Source organism: Diaphorina citri, unplaced genomic scaffold (assembly GCF_000475195.1).
Source record: "Diaphorina citri unplaced genomic scaffold, Diaci psyllid genome assembly version 1.1 scaffold1572, whole genome shotgun sequence".
Lineage (NCBI taxonomy): Eukaryota > Metazoa > Arthropoda > Insecta > Hemiptera > Psyllidae > Diaphorina > Diaphorina citri.
This window is the reverse complement of record NW_007378998.1, coordinates 42,993-69,454: the sequence shown is the minus strand read 5'-3', so window position 1 is coordinate 69,454 and position 26,462 is coordinate 42,993. Positions and strand designations below refer to the sequence as shown.

The 26,462-nt window shown below is 38.5% G+C and overlaps 1 protein-coding gene across 1 annotated transcript; it reads right to left on the bottom strand.

Moving 5' to 3' along the window:
- Positions 1-440: 440 nt before the first annotated feature.
- Positions 441-18,003, bottom strand: LOC103516452. The gene is made up of 11 exons (XM_026828845.1): positions 17,998-18,003; positions 17,314-17,480; positions 14,546-14,650; positions 13,234-13,432; positions 12,620-12,808; positions 7,403-7,600; positions 6,142-6,449; positions 5,427-5,630; positions 4,926-5,166; positions 2,147-2,278; positions 441-1,874 (listed from the first exon to the last, which is right to left on the bottom strand). The coding sequence occupies exons 1-11, from the start codon at positions 18,001-18,003 to the stop codon at positions 1,053-1,055; spliced, it is 2,571 nt and encodes an 856-aa protein (XP_026684646.1). The 3' UTR covers positions 441-1,052.
- Positions 18,004-26,462: the final 8,459 nt, after the last annotated feature.

The window sequence follows — 26,462 nt, the reverse complement described above, 5'->3', positions numbered from 1 at the left end:
ATCTAAAGAACATAGTTGGACCAGGGCTCAAGTCAGATTATGAGCAAAGAATTCCTAATTATAAGCACCTAAATGGCAAGTATTGTGTCCCTTATTGCTAACCTAATTAGGGATATATTGCGTGATATGAAGATACGACAGAGACCACGCACGCGTGAGTCTGATGTACATAGCAGTTGTTTCATTGCTTTGAAAGCAAAACGGCGCGGCGATGAAACACTCATCTTTTGAAAACATGAACATTTTTATTTCCGATTCTCCGTGTAATGGAGATTGGTAAAGACTGCAATGAGGAAAGGAGCTAAGAACAAGTACTCACACAAAGTAGTATTTTACAGGTACTTTTGTTCTGATTTATTCAATATTTTAATGTTGTAGAACTTTTTTTTCTTCTTATGAACGCTTATGTGGCCTTTTATGAAATACCTAGATATTAATTATTTATCAGAAATCACCAACACAAGTTCCTGTCCAGCTAAAATTTACCATTATCGTCCTAATGATATAAATTGAAAATCGAGTAAATAAATTACCTAATTGACATGGGTGCCTTGCCTATCCTATAATACCTCTCTTCATTCGAAAGCGATAAATTAGTCATATCAGTATGCTATTCAAAATTTCAAATCCATTGTCCTGAAAACTTTACAAACTTTTGCCGTCCTAACTTCCTGGAGAGTTGAATTATTTCGTCCGAATCGAACTAAATTATGCCGGATTGTGCAAAATATTCATCCTTCTTCCTCTTGATTAGCTACTAGTTGCCCACGGGCTACGTGTGTTGTCACATTTTATTCGGAATTGAATATGTTTTATTTATTTCACCCATTATTCAGAAATTAACCTATTCGAACATGGAATATTCTATGCATTATTCTATGCACTAAGAGGAGCAAACCAAGGTAAGTGTAAAAGAACCTCGCCTAGCTAGAGAATAGAATGGTACTTATCTACAATCTACATAGGTATTAATGTACAAACATATTTAATAATTATTATAATTCCAAACAATATCCAGCATTTTAGGGGCTAAGCCATTAATATTGCTTTTTCTATACATCATCTATGTTTTGATTTTCATTGTCAAGAGTTACATCTTCATCTTCAATAATGTCTTCCTCTTGCTCTAAATCAGCAGTGGCTTCTACATAATCTACATCATCTTTCACGTCGTCTGTTTTAGTCTCACTCTCAATGTCTGATCTTACAATATCCTCATCTTCTTCTACTGAAGATTCACCAACTTCAGTCACACGATCTCCTTCATCTGGTTGTACAGATACTTTGATAATGTCCTCTTCTATTCCAGATACATCTGATAGTACTGACATAGCATCATCATGACCTTCATCTTTCTTGTTCAGCTGACTTTCAGTTTGTTCAATATCCAATAGCAGCATGGAGAGGGTTGCTTTGATAACTTCAGCATTGCTAACACCAATATTTGAGTCTTCTTTTTTAGTTGCCAGATCTATCATGACATCTACTACATCATCCACCGTTTCATTCTCAGTTCCTTTGATATTCAATCCATACAACTTTTTCAAATCATCCACAATAAAACTAAAATCATCCGTGTCGAGTTTGTGAGAATTTATGGCTTCCAGGATTTCTTTGATTTTCTTGCTGGCATTTTTCAATTCAGTTGCTCGGTCAGCAGGAGTATCTTTCGGTTTAGTCTTGACTATCTTGATTTCTTTTCTCATTGGAGGTAGTTTGACAGGAGGGCGTGTACCTTTATATGTAAGGTCACATAGTTCTGTCATGATTAGAACCTCTTCACGTTTCAGTCTGTCATACATTCCACAGAGCTTCGCAATATCTTGGTTATAATCAGATTGACTAGATTTGTGCTTTTCGTTTTCAAGTTTTTTCTGCAATAAAATGAGAGAGATACAGTCATAGATATTACATCAAGTACAATTATCTGAAAGAAGACATTTCGGAATGAGATTTTATTGACACCACTATATTGTACAGCTTCATTTGTCCATTAGAGTAGCTAGTTTTCACACTGGGAACACACAAATCCACTTTGCAGTGACATTAAATGCCAGGAGGGTTATTATTTTTTATAATGACGTAATTATGTTCCCACCCCTTGTAGTGCATGAGCCTTTGTTTCTAGAACAAGTACAAATCCTACCTTTGAATTGATAATAGCAATTTCCCTTTCCAAATGTAGCTGTTCTGTTTCTAATGTTGCCAGAAATTGAAATGTTTCATTTCTATTCTTCATCAACTCAAGCAGGGCTATTTCTTCTTCTTCCAATTTTGTCTGCGAAAAAATGTAGCGTATTAGGCTTCTATGCAGTTAAGTGCGTATAATATGTATGTGCATAACCCCCATTTTAGTCTCCCCCGCCTACAAAAGAATCGCGATTCTTTTAGAGTCGATTCTTTGAGTCGAATATTTGAAAAGAATCGAATCGCGGTATTCGAATATTCAAAAAGAGTCGAATATCCCATCCCTACTTATTAGGCTTCTATGCAGTTAAAAGCGTATAATATGTATGTGCATAACTAGGTACTTATTAATGAAAATATGATCTAAACTTGACACTTCAGTTGAGGGATTACCATTGTAATGACGAACATCTACCTTGCATTATTGGTCGGAATAGCTCCCTAAGGAAAATCATTGCACATAAAATATGTAAATCAAAGATAAAAACCTAACAAACTAATCTCCATCAAACACATAGAAGACCTAAGGTCACAACCTTCCACTAATATTTCTAGTGAAATGAGACTGAGCATCTAGAGAATCTAGGCATCTAGAGATAAACAGAGTATTATATCAAAGACACACCAACAGAAAGGTTTAATATGAGCATGTCGGCCTGTCAATTAGCAGACGGGCACAATGGATAGGGGATGTTCCTGTGCAGACATAATGAGAAAACGGTGAATATCCCTGTGTGTCTAAAATGGTTTATTAAACAACCTACGCAACGAAATACTAAATTGGCTATACGACGAAATACTAAAATAGCCTGCCCAATAAGTTTAGGTGACCTTTAGGGTTTAATTTTAGAATACATCACTCATTCACTCATTCCTAGAAACAACATTGTATGGTAGATTTCTTTTGAAAGTTGGGTTTTGCTATAAAACTTCTATATCAGACATAATGAGAAAACGGTGAATATCCCTGTGTGTCTAAAATGGTTTATTAAACAACCTACGCAACGAAATACTAAAATTAAAATAGCCTGCACAGTGAAATTCGTAAGGTTACCTACGTAAGTTTAGGTGACCTTTTGGGTTTAATTTTAGAATACATCACTCATTCAGCATTCACTCATTCCTAGAAACAACATTGTATGGTAGAGTTCGTTTGAAAGTTGGGTTTTGCTATAAAACTTCTATATGTATTGCTGTTACCTAACTGGGTATAATATTTTATTTTTTTCAAACTCATTTTTGAGTAACTTTTTTTCCTTTTCGTATGAACACGGGTACTTTAAAATGGACTCTTCACCCTACATTTTAAGTATCCATGCAGACATACACTCCTTAAGTTTAACACATGCACATGCAGTCATGCACTTTTCGGTAACATAGGTACTAACACACTCTCTCTCTCTCTCTCTCTCTCTCTCTCTCTCTCTCTCTCTCTCTCTCTCTCTCTCTCTCTCTCTCTCTCGCTCTATTTTTCTCTTTCTCGTGTCAATTTTCTATTTCTAAAATAAAAAAGCAAAGGAAATTTGATTTCTTGACTCTTTATTTGACGCTTTGAGAGACGAAATAGAAATAAAATTCTGAGAAAAAAATGGGGAATTTTAGAGAAAGAAATATGGAGAGAAAGGGCGAGAGAACGAGAGAGAGAGAGAGAGAGCACGGACTTATATCCTATAGGTTTCATCTCTAATTTCCTAATAACGTGTTTTCGTGTTTTTCTTCCTAATATTTCACTCTCCCCCTCTCCTGCGATTCTCTTTTATTTATATCTCATTGCCTCTTTATCCTTTTCTACCCCCTTATACCGTCCCTCTTTTCTCTCTCTCTCTTTCTTCTTTTTTTTCTCAGTATTTTCCCAGCTCAACTGGCATAGTTATTTTGTTCTGATCAGATATCTACAATCTAGATTACCTAGGCAGGTTTGGAAGAGAGTCTATTGAAGATACCTTTTTTGGATTCCTCCTATCTTTTCAAAATTTATCATCTCCATTTTTTCTCAGTATTTTCCCAGCTCAACTGGCATAGTTATTTTGTTCTGATCAGATATCTACAATCTAGATTACCTAGGTAGGTTTGGAAGAGAGTCTATTGAAGATACCTTCTTTTTTTGGATTCCTCCTATCTTTTCAAAATTTATAATTATACCTACCAAGGCCTAGGTAGGTAGGTAACTACACGTAAGTGAAAAAGATCCTGATTATTGTGTGGAATTTGACACTGACACATATTGAGCCCCTAACATGTGAAAATTTTATTAGACACGTGTACCTCTGGCATCACGTGTAAACGACACCCTATATCATCCGAAATATCTCACGAATGGGGAAATGTTGATAATTCAGTTCCCTCAATAATCTCAAATGTCCAGCATTTTATTTTATGCTCACTTGTGGCAGAGACTTAAAAAAAAAAACCTTTTCAATCTAGATTACCTAGGTAGGTTTGGAAGAGAGTCTATTGAAGATACCTTCTTTTTTTGGATTCCTCCTATCTTTTCAAAATTTATATACCTACCAAGGCGCCAAGGCCTAGGTAGGTAGGTAACTACACGTAAGTGAAAAAGATCCTGATTATTGTGTGGAATTTGACACTGACACATATTGAGCCCCTAACATGTGAAAATTTTATTAGACACGTGTACCTCTAACATAGGTACTAACACATAATTAAACAAATGACCTATCTTAAGTCTGTTCCGAAGTTCTTTATTTACTCATTTATTAATTTTTGGAATTTCCTACCTGTTTTCGTTTCAGGTCGCTGTCCAGTGATTTGATAATGTCAGGCACATCCATTCTCACTTCATGGATTAGGGCCTGTAGTACAGCCTCCTCCAATTCAGTCACATTCACAAGGCGTCCATATTTCTTTATAGTGGCTTCGTTTACTTGGCCCAGTAGCTTCTTGTATTGCTCTTGAAGACGGGCGTTTTCGCTCTTGATTTTCGACAGCGTTTTGTCGCATTCACTGTTGAGAGGAGACCTATATCATCCGAAATATCTCACGAATGGGGAAATGTTGATAATTCAGTTTCCTCAATAATCTCAAATTTCCAGCATTTTATTTTATGCTCACTTGTGGCAGAGACTTTTAAAAAAACCTTTCCCTATATCATCCGAAATATCTCACGAATGGGGAAATGTTGATAATTCAGTTTCCTCAATAATCTCAAATTTCCAGCATTTTATTTTATACTTACTTGTGGCAGAGACTTTTAAAAAAACCTTTTAAAAAAGCCTTACCTTATTGTGGTATCCTTGGCCAGTTCCATCTCCAGAGGACTCTGCTCTTGATCCTGCTTGAACATATCTATCATATCACTGATAGACATATCCGATGAGATAGCACTCAGATCACTCAGATCCAAAGTGGAGATGTCGGAAGATCCCGAGGGAAGTTCCAGGGTAGCCATGGATATCTCGGGAGTTGTGAGGAACATGTGAGACCTGTGGTGATGAAAGTGTTGACTTAGGGGTAAGGCTTTTGCCGAAGGTCCCCGGTTCGAGAAAATCACAGACAAATTTCGATGAGCCATGGATATCTCGGGAGTTGTGAGGAACATGTGAGACCTGTGGTGATGAAAGTGTTGACTTAGGGGTAAGGCTTTTGCAGAAGGTACCCGGTTCGATAAAATCACAGACAAATTTCGATTGCAAACATTTCAACGGATTACTTTCTCGGGTTCGATGACAAGCTACCGGCCTGCTCACATACTAGATGTAAAGCTGAGCGGTCTGACATCTGACAGACAAGACGATGGCGGATGGGGAAAGCGAGAAACACGCGATTGCCAAGATGGTTACCCATCCGGATAATAACCATGTGCAATGTAGCTTAACTTCCATGCATTCAACGTTCCATTGCCGCTGGTCTACACAAACAAAAGATAGGTATCGATTGGTAACTAATCGAAATCGAACCATTATTAATGGATTAGTTCAGACGAGCATCACTGACCTGTGGACATCCGACTCTAAATGATCCAGTCCAGGATGGGATAGCACACTAGGCATTCTGAAAGTCGCACAGGACGGCAGCTCGCAAGGCACTTCCGAAGGTTTCTCCCCGCCATGAATTTTGAACACGGTTTGGGAAGCCTCGTTTTCTTCTTCGTTCAGTTGGGACATGGTATCGGGGAGGTTCAAACTGGACGGCTCCTCAGAGAATGGGGACACAATGATCTCAGGGGGTCGTAGAAGATCCAGCTCCGGACATGTCCAGAGATTTCTAGGCTCGTATTGATCCGGGAAAGTCGTCTGATCAACCTGTAAGCAATTTGAACATGTCCAGAGATTTCTAGGCTCGTATTGATCCGGGAAAGTCGTCTGATCAACCTGTAAGCAATTTGATATTGACAGACTGAAAAATATCCTTTCTTTATTCTGCCAACACCATTCTGCTACAGCTAAAGCCGCTACAATAACAACAGACTGCTTACTTGCCCTCACGATGGCCGGTATTCAACTACCCCAACAAGCCTATACCACTAACTTCTTTGGACCTATGGACAAATCCAAGGGAGGCAGCTACATTCCTGGGTCTACTGGATGGGAACACGAACGAGGATGATTTGTGACAAAAGGAGGCGCCGCTATAACAACAACAACAATAACAACAACAACAAGATTGCAACTATAGGTAAATGGATTATTCGTAGAGATAAAATCTAAATATGAAATGAAAATGAATGAAAGGAATTCTAATTGTGTTAAGCATATTTAAATGCTTGTCACAAACATCGTTCCCTGATTATTTCACCTTGATAAATTTCATGACATGACTTGGACTTGAACCACCAACCTCCAGATCCAAAGTCCAACGCGTTAACAACTGCACCACAACTACCCCAACAAGCCTATACCACTAACTTCTTTGGACCTATGGACAAATCCAAGGGAGGCAGCTACATTCCTGGGTCTACTGGATGAGACCATGGACGAGGAGGATTTGTGACAAAAGGAGGCGCCGCTATAATAATAACAACAACAACAACAACAACAACAAGATTGCAACTATAGGTAAATGGATTATTCGTAGAGATAAAATTTAAATATTTAGATAATTAGATTCAATTAAATAAATGCCTATGACACATTCGATTCGTCACAGTTGCTGTGAAGAAGGATCGGAAATCGATATTTTTGGAATCTGAAATAAACCCCAACGGAATTCTCAGTTGACATAAGGACGTCAGGAAAACATCCCAACAAACACTCACCTGAAATTTCCTCTCCGGGAATTCCAGGTCATAGTTCAAGCAAGGGATGCTCGGAAAGTGCTGATGAAACTTCTTCGGAATAAACACCTGTCTCTGTTTGAGATCGTGGGTCAGCTGTTTCATTTCTTGAATGAGATCGACTTTCTCTTGCAACAGGTCGAGGACCTTCTGATTGAATTGTTGCTTCAAGTTGTGAATCTGTGAGATGAACGAATGATGTGTGAAACAATTGAACATTTAATCGTATGTCATAAATCATAAAAGAAATGTTGTTCCATTGTAGATATTAAGGCTCGCGTAGGAAAATGGCCTAATGGTGAATGTCCCAACATTAGTAAACAACTACAGTTCTCATAAATATGGACAGCCCGAACTTACATCCAAGATAGGGAAATTTGACAACAGATAATAATTATACTACCTAGGGTAAGTGTACCATTTATTCGCCCACCTAAAAAACGTACCATTTATTGGCCCACCTGTACCATACGCCACATAAATCTGAACTGGACGCACTTTTTCAAGATCCAATTTCATCAAAAGAAAGGGCTCAAAGACTGCTATCGAACCAGTGCTATACAAAAATTGTAGTCATAAAAACAAAAATTAGAAAAATAAATGTGGGCAGGTGGGTCAATAAATGGTACGTTTTTTAGGTGGGCGAATATGTCAGGTTTGCCTCTTGAGCATTTAGCTCAAGAATATTGTTGGGGGGAAGAGCTCTTTCGTGAAAATCTACCACTTTTGAAATAAAGCCAATAAAAAATAAAAAATCCACAATACCTTATGCACCCTATTATCCTATTCAAAGCCTGTTGTTCCATCCATTGTAGATATTAAGGCTCGCGTAGGAAAATGGCCTAATGGTGAATGTCCCGACATTAGTCAACAACTACAGTTCTCATAAACATGGACAGACCGACCTTACATCCAAGATAGGGAAATTTGACAACAGATAATATACTACTTGTGTCATGTCAGGTTTGCCTCTTAAGCATTTAGCTCAAGAATATTGTTGGGGGGAAGAGCTCTTTCGTGAAAATCTACCACTTGAAATAAAGCCAATAAAAAAATCCACAATACCTTATGCACCCTATTATCCTATTCAAAGCCTTTTTTTCTTTCTCTCATTTCCTTTTCTTTCAATCCCTTCCTTTTCTCCCGTGACTTTTTGTCTAATTTCCCTTTTCATCTGTTCTTTCTCCGGATTAACCCTTTTTCTCTATACTATATTTATCATTTCTCTTCCAGTTTTTCTCTGTTCTCAATTTTCTTTTGTCGTAGAAAACACAATAAAACCTTGCGACGATGATGAAAACCAGAGATGACCTAGAAACTTACTATTTACTAAAAGACGAACACCTCGTGACCTAGTTGTTCAGTGATCTGTAAAACTCACTCGGAAAAGGGCCCCCACGATTCCTCAATGGGCCTGGAAAACCTATCAGCAAATTGTCCTTATCTGTAGCTCTCCTTTCACCGAAACCGAACCACCGCGCACCGCACCGTTCAAGAGTAAATTTAATTCTCATTTCCTTTTCTTTCAATCCCTTCCTTTTCTCCCGTGACTTTTTGTCTAATTTCCCTTTTCATCTGTTCTTTCTCCGGCAAGGACCTTCTGATTGAATTGTTGCTTCAAGTTGTGAATCTGTGAGATGAACGAATGATGTGTGAAATAATTGAACATTTAATCGTAGGTATGTCATAATCATAAATCATAAAAGAAATAATGTTGTTCCATTGTAGAAAAATATTAAGGCTCGCGTAGGAAAATGGCCTAATGATGAATGTCCCGACATTAGTAAACAACTACAGTTCTCATAAACATGGACAGATCGAACTTACATCCAAGATAGGGAAATTTGACAACAGATAATATACTACTTGTGTCATATCAGGTTTGCCTTAAATGCTCAAGAATATTGTTGGGGGGAAGAGCTCTTTCGTGAAAATCTACCACTTGAAATAAAGCCAATAAAAAATAGAAAAATCCACAATACCTTATGCACCCTATTATCCTATTCAAAGCCTTTTTTCTTTCTCTCATTTCCTTTTCTTTCAATCCCTTCCTTTTCTCCCGTGACTTTTTGTCTAATTTCCCTTTTCATCTGTTCTTTCTCCGGATTAACTCTTTTTCTCTATACTCTATACTATATTTACCTCTTCCAGTTTTTCTCTGTCCTCAATTTTCTTTTGTCGTAGAGAACACAATAAAACCTTGCGACGATGATGAAAACCAGAGATGACCTAGAAACTTACTATTTACTAAAAGACGAACACCTCGTGACCTAGTTGTTCAGTGATCTGTAAAACTCACTCGGAAAAGGCCCCCCCCACGATTCCTCAATGGGCCTGGAAAACTTATCAGCAAATTATCTTTATCTGTAGCTCTCCTTTCACCGAAACCGAACCACCGCGCACCGCACAGTTCAAGAGTAAATTTAATAGTTGTTGGGTGGGGGGCAGAGTGTCGAACTAAATTCAAAATCGTCGGTTCGCCGAGTCAAAACTTTTACCTCACTTCTTTCTTTCAATTAATTTCGGGGGGGGGGAAATAAATTTCTACCGATATATTTATAAAGTTTACTTATTAATTTATCCTGAAGGGATAAGGTTGATAAGGTTCGTTCTCGGAACGGCTAGCTTTCTCCTATCCTGTCTTCCTTTTCTCTTCGATTCCGGGACAATAAGACCCTAGCAGTTACAGCTCACTCTATCTAAGCTGTTGAAAAAAGGTTATTAATTTTTTATTATTTATGTGAAACACATAACAGTAAACAACAAGAGGTTACCACATACTTTCTATGTTCTTAACGTAGCAAAAGATCAAGATAATGAAGGAAGGAATTGGGAGGGAAACAGGGAGGAATGATAAGACCGAAGGAGGGGAACCAGAAGAGTAAGGCAGGGACAGGGAGGGAATTCAGCTTATAAAGAAGAGATTGAGGAATGAGGGAGCCCAAGGAGCAGAAGATGATTACAAAAGGAACGGCAGACAAGGGTGGAGAAGCTATTTATACCTTAGGGAAGGAATGGAGGATACCTATTATTACACCAAAGGGAAGAGCAAAGAGCAGTACCTATAGTGGCGTAGCGTGGTCTAAATTCAAGTGTAGGGCACTAATTTCCATCATCCATGGTTCTTCATGGATTGGCATATTTTTCGGATCTGACTGGGATAAAAAGGGATTTAGGGATTTTAAGGGATTTTTAACCATTTTAAGGGATAATAATTTTTATTTATCTAATAAAAATACATTAATTATTTATTTAAAGTCAATATTTAGTGAAATTTCGAGTGTATGGCCGCCATACACGCCCTACATGGACGCTACGCCACTGGCGGAGGAGAAACCAGACGATTTCTCACCCAACAGCTATATACCTAAATGAAGCATGTTCTTCTGTTACCAAGTGAAGTTTTTGGACTGTTCCTCCCATTTAGAATTTCTCACCCAACAGCTATATACCTAAATGAAGCATGTTCTTCTGTTACCAAGTGAAGTTTTTGGACTGTTCCTCCCATTTAGAGTAGGTACTGAGACCTGTAGGGGTTTGTACCAAATTTCAACTTTCTTTCAACTCAGTAAAATTTTAATTTGTTTTCTGATTCAAAATCCTCAAATTTCGATGATGACATCTCCAAATACATACGCCGAAATATAGCTCAGACTATTTCCGAATGTAAGGTGACTTGGATAGGTACGAGTTTTATAAAATTTTAATTTGTTTTCTGATTCAAAATCCTCAAATTTCGATGATGACATCTCCAAATACATACGCCGAAATATAGCTCAGACTATCTCCGAATGTAAGGTGACTTGGATAGGTACGAGTTTTAGTAACTTGGCTTGACATACTGCTGATGTGTGCCTCTATACCTCTTTACATAATATTATTAGGTACATATTGTATTATTTTATCGTTACCAAGTTTTATACATATTAATGCATAATGAACTTTTTTTCCTCCCTATCATAACAGGGATTTTTTGCCTCTTTATTTCTCTCTCTCTCTCTCTCTCTCTCTCTCCTCTCTCTCTCTCTGCCATACAATATTATGCTACACAAGTACGCCTAGAATGTGAGAGGAGATAAGAAAATGATTGACCGAACGAAGTGTGGCCCAAGTTTTGATTCGATGGATTTGCTTTGTTTGTCTGTATGTTTGTTCCACGATTTCGAACGGTTCATCCGATTTTGATCAAAATTGGCAAAAAAGTTCAACATTTAAGGAAATATTCTCATTAAATTTTGGGCCCGATCTATCAATAGGTAGGTATTGGTATCAGTATAGGTAGGACCCTATGCTATTGCAACCTGATAAGATCCGTGACGTTCGCCTTTTTATTTCTCTCTCTCTCTCTCTCTCTCTCTCCTCTCTCTCTCTCTCTCTCTCTGCCATACAATATTATGCTACACAAGTACGCCTAGAATGCGGTACACATCAATAAGTACGGATACTTAAATTTCATAGGTAGAATGCGTAAATTTTTCTTCTTTTTCTCCTCCTCCTCCTCCTTTTTCTTCTTCTGTTTTAAATTGGAGTTTTGGCCTACTATGTATAAACAAGGGATGAGAACAAGAAGTGCCCTCAACCCTCATGGGGACAATATCCCCGGTTCGAGAAAATCACAGACAAATTTCGATTGCAAACATTTCAACGGATTACTTTCTCGTGTTCGATGACAAGCTACCGGCCTACTCACATACTACATGTAAAGCTGAGCGGTCTGACATCTGACAGACATGACGATGACGGCTGGGGAAAGCGAGAAACACGCGATTGCCAAGATGGTGACCCATCCGTATAATAACCATGTGCAATGTCTTCGGGGAAAAAAAGTATATTTCTACCGATATACCTATTTATAAAGTTTACCTATTAATTTATCCAGAAGGGATAAGTTCGTTCTCGGAACGGCTAGCTTTCTCCTATCCTGTCTTCCTTTTCTCTTCGATTTCGGGACAATAAGACCCTAGCAGTTACAGCTCAATCTATCAAAGCTGTTGAAAAAAGGTTATTATTTTTTTATTATTTATGTATTAATTTGTAATATTTTCATGTTTCCTATTTGTAGATTTTCCTTCTGAACTGTGGACATTGGGCTGAGTCCGGTCTATGCCCAGTGACCTTACATACATTACACCTGGCCTGTTTAGAACATTCCGAGACCAAGTGGCCCTCCTCCGTGCAATTAAAACACCATTTTCTCACCTCATTTTCCGTTTTCAAAATCTGAAGCTTCTTCGTTTTGACCGAGCTCCTCTTGTCTTTGGGCACCCGATATTCTGGATCACACTTCATAGTGTAGTTTCCGACAGTCTTGTCTGCGTTTTCGTCTGGTTTTTCTTCCTCTTCGTGATTGTTAGCCATGTCGGGTTTGAGCTTTTCGAATTCTTCCAGCTGAAAATGGGAAAAAATGATTCAGTATTGAGATTGTCCCAAACAGTAAATGGTTTAAAAATTGATCCCAAAGGCAAGGAACACCTAGACCCTTGAGAAATGGAGTGTGCCTGAAGGCATGTGATTTGTTCCAATCCACTCGATCCCATATTGCGATTATAAGTTTGATAATTTTTTATGAGTGAATTACATGAGGCTAGTAGCTGGACTGCCTACTGGCGTCGTGTATTCCAGCAATTAGAAGCTACTACGAGGGTAGGTATTCAAGTTTTTTTTTTTTTTTTGTGACCTCGTATGTACGACGGACCATGCTTTACTTTGCGACGCCTTATGAACTGATGAAGATCTTACTCTATATGTTTGTGTCTTTCTGTCTTATGTCGAATGAAGACTTCTGAACCACAAAGTCCTTTGTGAAGACTTACCGATAGTTTCTGGGTGTCTATTTCTTCTCGTCCTTCGTAGTATTTCCTCAGAGCTCGCTGTGTCCTCAAAGGTAACTTGTGCTTGAAGCTCTCCAGATCTTTCAGGAACGATGGCTTTCTTTGATCGATTTCGGGGCTTTCTTTCACGTCTTCCTTGCTGGGAGCTCGAGTGTTTTTGATCTCTTCCGGAATCTTGAAGCTATTGGAGGAGAAATTATTTAAAGGAAATGAGATTTCCTGGTATTCTCTAGTTGTTGTTGTAGCAGTGACGACAATTCAGCAGTCATCTTCAAATTCTAGACTCGTTGGTAGATTTAAGAACTCAGCTACTTTTATAGAATATGCCAATCCATGAAGAACCATGGATGATGGAAATTAGTGCCCTACACTTGAATTTAGACCACGCTACGCCACTGGGGCTTTCTTTCACGTCTTCCTTGCTGGGAGCTCGAGTGTTTTTGATCTCTTCCGGAATCTTGAAGCTATTGGAGGAGAAATTATTTAACCTCTTGAGACCTGGTGGTCTTGTACAAGTACACTCGGTCTGTATTACATAAAACCGAAAAAAATCTTCAGGTCTTAAGAGGTTAAAGGAAATGAGATTTCCTGGTATTCTCTAGTATTTTCTTTGAGAAGAAATCACTTTAGATCCCAGGCAGAGCAGGGTATTCAGATAATCACTCCTGAAGGAAGGCCATTTGGTTGGTGCATTGTCGTACACAAAAAGCCCAATGTAGGGGCAAACAGCCCCAAAAGATGGGGTAAGCTTATACGAATCTACCTACACAACACATGGCCTTGATGTTTAGCGTAAAATTACTTCTCTACACTTACTAGACTGAGCCAACCTCAGTGGTGCAGTGGTTAACGCGTGGACTTTGGATTTGAAGGTTTGTGGTTCGAGTCCAAGTCAAATCATAAATTTTATCTTGGGTGTAATAATTGAAGAACGATATTTGTGACAAGCATTTGAGTATGCTTAACTCTACACTTACTATACTGAGCCAACCTCAGTGGTGCAGTGGTTAACGCGTGGACTTTGGATCTGGAGGTTTGTGGTTCGAGTCCAAGACAAATCATAAACTTTATCTTGGGTGTAATAATTGAAGAACGATATTTGTGACAAGCATTTGAGTATGCTTAATACAGTTAAAAATCCCTTTCCCTTCCTTTTAAAGGTTTGTGGTTCGAGTCCAAGTCAAATCATAAATTTTATCTTGGGTGTAATAATTGAAGAACGATATTTGTGACAAGCATTTGAGTAGGTATGCTTAATACAGTTAAAAATTCCTTTCCCTTCCTTTTCACTTACCAGACTGAAGTTTCAGATTCGATTTCCATCAGCAAATTGTACAACTCTGATTCCAAGTCCTGTTTCATTTTTTTCTGCACAAAAGTTGTTACGTATCTTTCACATCTGAAAAAAAAAGTTTTTCCCACAGAATAAAAACTCCATCGATCATTGGTATTAATTAAAACAATTTGAGAATAAGCTACATGAGATTTTGTCTGGGAGATAACGTACTGTTTGCTATTCTAGGGTGCACCCAGCCTTGCCCTTGATTTTATTGGGAATCTGATTGAAACCCCTGGGAAAAGGGGGAAAACTTGAGGTAGGTAGGTTTTAATTAATCTGATGATAGTGGATAGTGATGATTCCCCCTTAGTCGTCACAATCTCAATACGTCATGCATTGAGATTCAGGCAAGGGGTAATATCTCCTCATTTCTTTCATAAATTTGATTTAAATTATGTTATGTATTGGCTTATGGTCAAACCAAATGCCATTTTACCGATGTCATAAAAAAAAAAGATGTTATAAATATTGGAAAAAGTATGCTTAATACAGTTAAAAATTCCTTTCCCTTCCTTTTAACACTTACCAGACTGAAGGTTCAGATTCGATTTCCATCAGCAAATTGTACAACTCTGATTCCAAGTCCTGTTTCATTTTTTTCTGCACGAAAGTTGTCACGTATCTTTCACATCTGGGAAAAAAAGTTTTTCCCACGGAATAAAAACTCCATCGATCATTGGTATTAATTAAAACAGTTTGAGAATAAGCTATCAACCAATGATATTTTGTCTGGGAGATACCGTAGGTACTGTTTGCTATTCTAGGGTGCACCCAGCCTTGCCCTTGATTTTATTGGGAATCTGATTGAAACCCCTGGGATTTCCATCAGCAAATTGTACAACTCTGATTCCAAGTCCTGTTTCATTTTTTTCTGCACGAAAGTTGTCACGTATCTTTCACATCTGGAAAAAAAGTTTTTTCCCACGGAATAAAAACTTCATCGATCATTGGTATTAATTAAAACAGTTTGAGAATAAGCTATCAACCAATGATATTTTGTCTGGGAGATACCGTACTGTTTGCTATTCTAGGGTGCACCCAGCCTTGCCCTTGATTTTATTGGGAATCTGATTGAAACCCCTGGGAAAAGGGGGAAAACTTGAGGTAGGTAGGTTTTAATTAATCTGATGATAGTGATGATTGATGATTCCCCCTTAGTCGTCACAATCTCAATACGTCATGCATTGAGATTCAGGCAAGGGGTAATATCTCCTTATTTCTTTGATAAATTTGATTTAAATTATGTTATGTACCAAATGCCATTTTACCGATGTCAATGAAAAAAAAAAAAAGATGTTATAAATATTGGAAAACAAGGTTAACTAGAGTGTTCCGTTATTTCAAGCTCAAGGGATCTTGAAACTAAGGGGCTCTGACTTCTGACAAAACTGGTTACTTTATTTCTGCGAAAATGGGGATTTGAACTTATGACATTGACACGTTAGCTAGCATTTTCTTCTCCGTCAAAACTGTCAGGATCGATTGCTTGACTGGCAAAAAACGGCGATATTATTATGACAAGTCGAGAGAATGAGAGAAAAATATATAGAAAGAGATGAAGAAAGAGAGAGAGAGAGAGGGAGAGAGAGAGACACACAGATAGGAAGAGAGAGAGAGTAAAGTCCATGCAGCAGTTTTCTCCCGTACCTATAGAAAATGTTGTGTTTGTGTGCAACTGACAGCCAAATAATAAAAGAAAGTGATTTGAACTTATGACATTGACACGTTAGCTAGCATTTTCTTCTCCGTCAAAACTGTCAGGATCGATTGCTTGACTGGCAAAAAACGGCAATATTATTATGACAAGTCGAGAGAATGAGAGAAAAATATATAGAAAGAGATGAAGAAAGAGAGAGAGAGGAGGGAGGGAGAGAGAGACACACAGATAGGAAGAGAGAGAGAGTAAAGTCCATGCAGCAGTTTTCTCCCGTATAGAAAATGTTGTGTTTGTGTGCAACTGACAGCCAAATAATAAAAGAAAGTGGAAAAAAAATATTTTAAAATCGGTAGCAAAAGAGAAAATATCAAGAAAATGAAAAAAACTAAACCTGAACGAGAAAGAAAAGGAAATGGAAAAAGGAAAAGAAGAAGGAAAGAGGAGGGATATGAAAAAGTAAGAGAAATTGAAAAAGAAGTAGGTATGTTTGTACATGGATCAATAGAACAGTAAAGAGAGGTACAACTAATACTAACAACCGGAATACTAACAACATAGGTATAAATATCTAATCCATACATCCATACTACTACTTATAATAAATTTCAAGGACCGTCGCAGGAATAGGCCTTTTCAGTCGGATAAAACTTCATGCTTTGAATGGGATATGAACCCGCGCCTATTCGCTCAAAAGGCTTGCTCTCCTGTATTACCATAATGCACACTTTTATCGACCACTCACGCTCCAACTGTCAGTCCGACCTAGGTCTATCAGACCGCCGCGCAGTAAGGTGAGGGGCGGAAAAGCTTCCGAGTTCTAGGTCTGTCAAACAGTCGAACCGAGACTGGCCTACTCTAGGAATTTTTTCCCATCCGTGGCAAAAGCTCCGGCTTTTACGAATAGGTATACCATTTATTGATTTTTTTTCCATCGAGAAATTTGTATCGAATAACAAATAAATGGAAAATATTTCGCCTGATATTAAGGAGCGCGGTAGCGCTCCGCCCCGCCAAGTCAAGAAAGTTTGACCGCGCTACTAGAGATATTATACGCGTCAACACTTACCGTCTCAAAATCAGACCCAGCTGGTTTTGCAGTGTGGCCAGAACGTTTCGCAAGTTCTGTTTAGCTCTGTTAGCCTCCGCCATCCTGTTACCGTATCGAATCTTCTGCTTCTCCTCTTCCAGACTTTTCTCGATATCCTCTGGTAATTCCACGTCCAAATCTTTCACCTGGAGAGAAGATATTCCAGAGTTAAGGCTCTGGTATACTGAGGCAACATGAGGCATGCTTCTTGAGGCTATACCAGGAATTATCTTGAAATAATGAAAACGCATTCATGCTAAACCTAAAATTAAAATTGAAAAAAAAAAAAATGTTTTTTCCAAACTAGAAATGTATGAGGATTAAAGGTCTAAAGACTCTAAAGTGGTGTGGGGTAGTGAAAAGCTGCTTGTAACTTAGGATTGGGAGAATCATAGCAAATTCCGTCTTACTTGAATATGTGAAAGACCACATTACGTAAAATGAGAAAATTCTCTCATAAAAAGAAGAAGCATGAAGCTTGGTATGGTTTGAACTGGCGGTGATGCTACGTGGGGTAGTGAAAAGCAACTTAGGATTGGGAGAATCATAGCAAATTCCGTCTTACTTGAATATGTGAAAGCCCACATTACACTATTTCCCATAGCTTCTGTACCACCTTTGTCGGTTCATCTCATAAAATTCCCGCCTCCAGCCTAAATCAACCTGCATTGTTGTCACCGGAAAAATCCACTCGAAAATAATTCGGAATCCAGCCCCCACGGTCAGCGGTTAGTCACAGAGAAATATATTCTGAATCATTTGTTTGTTTCCCTCGGATGATCAATTCATATGAGAGATAAGACACAAAATATTAGGGAGGGCCTTGGACAACAGGGAGGACGGGGAGGGGAGCACTTGATCATTCATTCAACCCGTAACCTTCAAACTGCGAGGTAGGCTCAGGGAATACTTGGAGAGGGGGGACCATGGAATATTATAGTCGGAATAATATGAGGAGAGTAAGACCTGGGGGGATTTGTCTGATAAGAATCACGCTGCCTCAAATCTAACAACTATGTAAGACCCTGGTGCGTGTACCAGGATAGCCCTTTTGCTTCTACTGATTTATTATTCTCATCTGGAATAGGTACAGCTAAGTATTTGCTTATAAATCTACTAATGTCGGACACTCACGCTGTCGGAATGATTAAGGCGTTTACTGTGGAATATCAGAGGACAGAATACAACAGACCTTGTTGGTACTGGCGAAATAAGACAAAACCGTAAATTCCACAGTCTAAAGCAGGGGTTCTTAACCTTTTAGAATTGGCGGACCACTATTGATAAACCAAAAATCTCGCGGACCACTTGAGATTATGTATGTATATGCAATCAATTGTACATTGTACACGCTATGTGACAATGGGTATGTATTAGAGGACCTATATCTACCTGTTGTCTGAAAATAGGAAAGATTACTACAACCCGATACCCGAATCAAGAATGTACTTACAGAAATGTTGAAGATTTCTCACATTTGAATAACTTAATAAGGATAAAATGAGAAAATTCTCTCATAAAAAGAAGAAGCATGAAGCTTGGTATGGTTTGAACTGGCGGTGATGCTACGTGGGGTAGTGAAAAGCTGCTTGTAACTTAGGATTGGGAGAATCATAGCAAATTCCGTCTTACTTGAATATGTGAAAGACCACATTACACCATTTCTCGCGGACCACCTGAAACCTTCTCGCGGACCACTAGTGGTCCACGGACCATAGGTTAAGAATGGCTGGTCTAAAGGGAGAAGAAAAGAAGAGAACTGAAAATTTCTTCTCATCCATCACACTAAGGACACATGAAAAGTTGGAGACACCTAGGAGGAAGTATGTATTTTGGATTTCACACTCCTAAACTGGGCCACTTTGATGTGCAGGTTGGGGATCTTGTAGGAAGACAATTTACTTCGGCTCGGTATGTGGTGAGGGATTTGAATTTGCATGGAATACCCATTGGTGCAGGAAACTAGAACGTTGTTTCCCTGTAATGGAATGATGGGAAATAACTACACAGTTGCTTGTTAGACCGGCCATTCACTATCAAGTAGACCTGACAGGTAGTTTGAACAGGTGCGCCTGTCAGGTCTACCTTTAGTTTATGGCAGCAATAAGTCTTTTAGGCAACCTTTCAGGTCTACCTGATAGTAAATGGCCTCAAGGTTGCAGCGCAGTACCTGTTGGTGTATGGATATATCTCTTCCAAATAAATCAGGACCTGGTTAGAATTTCAGACAGTTGAGAGTGCCTTTTCTACTCCAATTGAGCGGTGTTTTAAGCTGTACGACGTATAGCGTACGTATATTTACTGTTGTCAAGTAAATAAATAGCCTCAAGTAGGGTATCTCATTTCAATACATAGGATCCTTCAGGTAGGTTATAGTAGCTATCTACATACTCGCTGCCAAACGAATTATATTTTCATGGTAATTTTCTATTAAGGCAAAAAATCGTCAGACCTAGGTCCGACGAGACAACGGTCTGTCTGACAGAGCTAGGTCTCAAGCTTTTTCTGACACGCCTGAGTCTATCAGATGGTCTGAGCGTGAGTGGTGGACATTAGATTTGACTCATCAGACTCAGAGTGCGGGTTCGACCCCCGGGAGTGGAAGGTAGACTAACACCTAAGGATGGACAATGGGATTCAATTTGAACCAGACGAATGATCCCGTTCCCGAATCCCAGGTACAGATGGTTGCTGTTGGGACTGAAAGAAGACAATGGGATTCAATTTGAACCAGACGAATGATCCCGTTCCCGAATCCCAGGTACAGATGGTTGCTGTTGGGACTGAAAGAAGACAATGGGATTCAATTTGAACCAGACGAATGATCCCGTTCCCGAATCCCAGGTACAGATGGTTGCTGTTGGGACTGAAAGAAGACAATGGGATTCAATTTGAACCAGACGAATGATCCCGTTCCCGAATCCCAGGTACAGATGGTTGCTGTTGGGACTGAAAGAAGACAATGGGATTCAATTTGAACCAGACGAATGATCCCGTTCCCGAATACCAGGTACAGATGATTGCTGTTGGGACTGAAAGAAGACAATGGGATTCAATTTGAACCAGACGAATGATCCCGTTCCCGAATCCCAGGTACAGATGGTTGCTGTTGGGACTTAAAGAAGACAATGGGATTCAATTTGAACCAGACGAATGATCCCGTTCCCGAATCCCAGGTACAGATGGTTGCTGTTGGGACTCAAAGAAGACAATGGGATTCATAAATCTTGTCATCTAAACTTGATTATTTTCTTTCTTTCTTACTGACTGACTGACTGGCCGACTGACTGATTGACTGACTAACGGACCCTAAATGTTTCTCTTTACTTACAGCTTACAGATGATTTCCCCGCTAAGGTATTACAAATTAATAAAATTCATGACTTGATTTGGACTCGAATAGACCTAAAGTCCACCTTGCTAATCTCTACACAACTGGGGTTGGTTATGTGTACACCTAATATACATTCCGTGCCCTAAATGTTTCTCTTTACTTACAGCTTACAGATGATTTCCCCGCTAAGGTATTACAAATTAATAAAATTCATGACTTGACTTGGACTCGAATAGACCTAAAGTCCACCTTGCTAATCTCTACACAACTGGGGTTGGTTTTGTGTACACCTAATATACATACTCGTATGTAGGTAAATTTCATGTACCTGATATTAATGTACGTAGTAGGTACCCACATCCAAAGCATGACATTTTTTTACTGCGTACAAAACAAAACAAAAATGTTAAAGGCATTAAAAAGGTCCATAATCATATTCCCATCACACTAATCTGTGCTTCGGAATGCAAAGTAGGAACGTCCGTGGGAATAAACCTACATTTTAACGTGAATGTGAAATAAATGTGTTAGGTAGGCGTAGTGACTGATTGACTGACTAACGGACTGGGCTCGTTCCGTGCCCTAAGTGTTTCTCTTTACTTACAGCTTACAGATGATTTCCCCGCTAAGGTATTACAAATTAATAAAATTCATGACATGATTTGGACTCGAATAGACCTAAAGTCCACCTTGCTAATCTCTACACAACAGGGGTTGGTTATGTGTATACCTAATATACATACTTACTCGTATGTAGGTAAATTTCATGTACCTGATATTAATGTACGTAGTAGGTACCCATAACCAAAGCATGACATTTTTTACTGCGTACAAAACAAAACAAAAATGTAAAAGGCATTTGTTCATAAATGGCATTAAAAAGGTCCATAATCATATTCCCATCACACTAATCTGTGCTTCGGAATGCAAAGTAGGAACGTCCGTCTAAAAAGGTCCATAATCATATTCCCATCACACTAATCTCTGCTTCGGAATGCAAAGTAGGAACGTCCATGGGAATAAACCTACATTTTAACGTGAATGTGAAATAAATGTGTTAGGTAGGCGTAGTTTGTTATGGGTATTATCTATGTAGGTAATGCGGTGCGTGAATTACAAGCTAAAGCTTTTCTTTCAGGGGAGTCATTAAAAATTTGAACATACGTAAGTTTCAAAAATTTTGTTATAAATAAGTAGGTCACACAAGTTTGATAAGTCCATTAGCAAGACCAGCCACCATGGCACAACCTGACTTCAACGCCTGAAATCGGAGAGAAATTGGATCTTAGAATGAGGTCTGCAAGGGGAGGGGGTGGCCTTTTTACTTCAAGGGGAAAGGTGATTTGTGACGAATGTGACTAAATTGAACCTTGCGGTGTTTATTGGTAAAAGGAAAATCTAACCACAGGAAACTTCGGAGTCGCTCTAATAACGGTCAGACAAGTTGGGTTGCAAAGTTCCTCCGTTCAATCATGTTTTGGGGCTTTTTTTAGAAGATTTATTTGAGGGAACTGTAACAACGGAGATAGGTATTATCGTCCTAAAATCCAAGAGACAGGACCTTGTCAAAAACGAAACTCTTGCACAGGGATTCTCTTTCCTCCCTCTCTTCAATCCGAAATTGGTTACCTGAAATTTCTCACGTAGACTTCGCATCAAAATTCCCAAGAAATCTGCAATTCTATACAAAATTTTGAAAAGGGAAGACGGAAAGCGACAATCATGTTTTGGGGCTTTTTTTAGGAGATTTATTTGAGGGAACTGTAACAACGGAGATAGGTATTATCGTCCCAAAATCCAAGAGAGAGGACCTTGTCAAAAACGAAACTCTTGCACAGGGACGCTCTTTCCTCCCTCTCTTCAATCCGAAATTGGTTACCTGAAATTTCTCACGTAGACTTCGCATCAAAATTCCAAAGAAATCTGCAATTCTTTACAAAATTTTGAAAAGGGAAGACGGAAAGCGAAAAAAAGTAAAATCGCGGAACAAAAGAAATTTTGCAACCCAACCAAAAGTATACCTGGAATGAGACAGCCCTTTTGCTTCTACTGATTTATTATTCTCATCTGGAATAGGTACAGCTAAGTATTTGCTTATAAATCTACTAATGTCGGACACTCTCGCTGTCGGAATGATTAAGGCAAAAAATCGTCAGACCTAGGTCCGACGAGACAACGGTCTGTCTGACAGAGCTAGGTCTCAAGCTTTTTCTGACACGCCTGGGTCTATCAGATGGTCTGAGCGTGAATATAAAAATACAACAAGTTTTTTTTATAACAACATTTTATTTTTATTTATTACTATGGGAAGAGTGGTATTTCTGTATGCTTTTTTTTTCAAGACTGTTGTCAAATCGGGTGTAATACCAGATAGTTGGATGCGCATATCAGGAGCAGCATTTAATTTTATACTAAACAGATAAAGTTTGTTCTCGGAACGTCTGGCTTTCCTCCTATCCTGTCATTCTTCTCTCTTCGATTTCGGGACGATAAGACCACCTAAGGATGGGTGGTTTATATTGTATGTAGAGCAGTCACACCTGGGGGCTAGGGGCAGGTGCACCCCTACACCTCGGAAAATAAGACGGTCTCCACCTCCTTTTTCTAAGTAGGTAGTTACAGTAAATACAGGGTTTATACGCTTTTCCCGGAATTAAATTCCATGTTCCATGACGAGCAGTCACACCTGGGGGCTAGGGGCAGGTGCACCCCTACACCTCGGAAAATAAGACACTCTCCACCTCCTTTTTCTAAGTAGGTAGTTACAGTAAATACAGGGTTTATACGCTTTTCCCGGAATGAAATTCCATGTTCCATGACTTTTCCAGAAAAAATAAATGAGTATGATACACAAGAAAAAACAGCGAGTGTCTAAATATATCCAAGTCTACACCGTCTATATCTGTATGTTGTTATTCGAGGCCTCTTCAGTTCACCGACAGCCAGACATGGGCGTTGTTCTTTTGAGTCTCTTCCTTATCTTGATCTGAAAATTCCGTTTTTCTATTCCCTGGTATTCATTTTCCTGTCAGCGAGAAGATTTTACATTTTTTTAGGTGGGATTTTTCCAAAATATCTCGCGGAACCCTTGCCGTCAGCTCGCGGAACCCCTAGGTTCCGCGGAACACCAATTAAGAAACACTGAACTAAGCAACATTGCAGTCAGTATTCTGCACTGACCAGACTGTAGGCATTATTCTTTGTGCTAAGGTGGTAATTTCGCATAGCTGTAAACAAAATCAAACCTGCTAAGGTGGTTGCCAACATCCGTGATCATTATTACGATGCAACTAAGCAACATTGCAGTCAGTATTCTGCACTGACCAGACTGTAGGCATTATTCTTTGTGCTAAGGTGGTACTTAATTTTGTATAGCTGTAAACAAAATCAAACCTGCTAAGGTGGTTGCCAACATCCGTAACGGATAGGGCACTACAAGAAGAAGGTGGTAATGTCTCCCTATATGCAAGACCTTAATGCAAGCAGATATTCTGGTAGGTACATTTTGGTTATTTTTACCTACCTACCCAACTAAACAACAAGCTATCATCATAGGGACCTATGTAGTAATAGTAATTAGTAATTAGGTAGTTACTCAAGGAGGTAGGTACCTACTTATTACAAAGTCACCTAGACATCAAGGTTATCAATATGAACTTTATTGAAGTAGGTACTTACATAAGAACACTGAGAAGTTAGTTGAGGAGGCACCAATTGAATTCTATCAGATATTCTGGTAGGTACATTTTGGTTATTTTTACCTACCTACCCAACTAAACAACAAGCTATCATCATAGGGACCTATGTAGTAATTAGGTAGTTACTCAAGGAGGTAGGTACCTACTTATTACAAAGTCACCTAGACGTCAAGGTTATCAATATGAACTTTCTTGAAGTATAGGTACTTACATAAGAACACTGAGAAGTTAGTTGAGGAGGCACCAATTGAATTCTAATTGTGTTAAGCATGAATGATTGTCACAAATGTCAATTCCTGATTAGTGTTAAATTTTTTGGTCTAGACTTGAACTAGCAGATCATGTCCCTCAGATCATGTCAACATGAAACTATTAACCTGATTTTGTTTCCCCAGAAGGTACCTAAGTACCTACCTAAGTACCTACATACCATTGAACTAGCAGATCATGTCCCTCAGATCATGTCAACATGAAACTATTAACCTGATTTTGTTTCCCCAGAAGGTACCTAAGTACCTACCTGTAGGTACCTACCTAAGTACCTACATACCATTTTTTTTTTCCTGACAAGTACCAGATTTTTTCCTAGTAAATAGCATATTTTTTAAGGACCTATGGCCTTGACCATGGATGATTTTTCAATCCTCACTTTTACCCCGTAATTGTTACCTAGCTACATTTTTCCTGTGAGTCAAACAAACAGAGATTGAGTGGGGAGTGCAGAATTCATGGAATAAGTGGCTTCCTGGCTATAAACAGGCAAAATAAATATTTTTCTCTTAATTTTCACAACCAAACGTGTTTGTTCTTAATTTTTCCGAAAGTTTTCAATATCATAGTACGAATAATTAACGATAATTATTATGTTTTGTCCTTCACTACTTATATCTTAAAATATAAATTTCATATTCTCAGCTGTTCAATTAAGTTTAATAACTTTTGCAGAAAATGTGATTACCTACATGTGTTTTGAATAGGTACCTACCTACCTGCTTGCTTACTTTATGTAAGTACATATTACTTTTTTCAATGACAAGGCAAGCTGATCTCACTAAATGGAACTAGAAATCGAGTGATATTCAAGACTTTTCCAAGATTTTTTTCCCACCTCTATAGCTAAGGGCCAGTCTAGTACCTACCTACCTGCTTGCTTACTTTGTGTAAGTACATATTACTTTTTTCAATGACAAGGCAAGCTGGAAAGGAGAAAGTTGCAAATACACACACAAGGCACTTACCTCTTTACATAGAATATTTGGAAGAAAAGATCAGGTTAAACTGTTACAATATAACAATGTACAGACATTCCACTAGACTGCTCAGGTCTCAATATAGAAACAACATTGTCTTGAGGAATGCAACCACATTCCAGCATGCCATTAGCATTAGATATTAGCAAGAACCAGCAACTTCCATGTATTGGCACTAACACAACACTGTCTTTGATTTTATTAAAAAGAAAAAAAAACACCAGCTTAATAAAATAGCTATAAAGCAATTACCGTTCCAATCAAGTTAACGTCCTGAGAAGCAACAAAGTTCCAGTGCAAGAGGGACCGTGGCATTCCCTGATTTGAATATTTTGAATGTTTTAGACGTTCATATTGATTCCGACCGCGACAATCTTTATCGAAACAGATATAGTTTTTCCAGGAACAGCTGGCTTTTTCCTACCCTACCTGCTCTGTTCGATTTCAGGACGATAACACCTCTGACCTTTGTAGTTAAGTAGTTATAGTTCCCTTTATCAAACAGTCAAATTTCTTGTGACTTCTTATCTTAATCATAGCCAAGCAAAAAAAAAGATAATTTTAATTTTTAAATGGAAATTTTTTCACACATAGCCTTGTCGCTTGGAGTGTAAATAAATAAATGAAATGAATTGGAAAAATTATTGGTGCATTGAAGTTTTACGAACAAGTATCAAATCATTTTAAAATCATGCACGTTTGATTTGTACGAGTAAGCTTTTAGTGAACTTTCTTGTTTGAAGATCAGCATCTGAAAATTCTAGTATTAATTTGAAGCCCCACATCATTTTGGGTCTCATCAGAAAACCGTCCGAAGACACTGTTGTTGATTTCCATACATTTTAA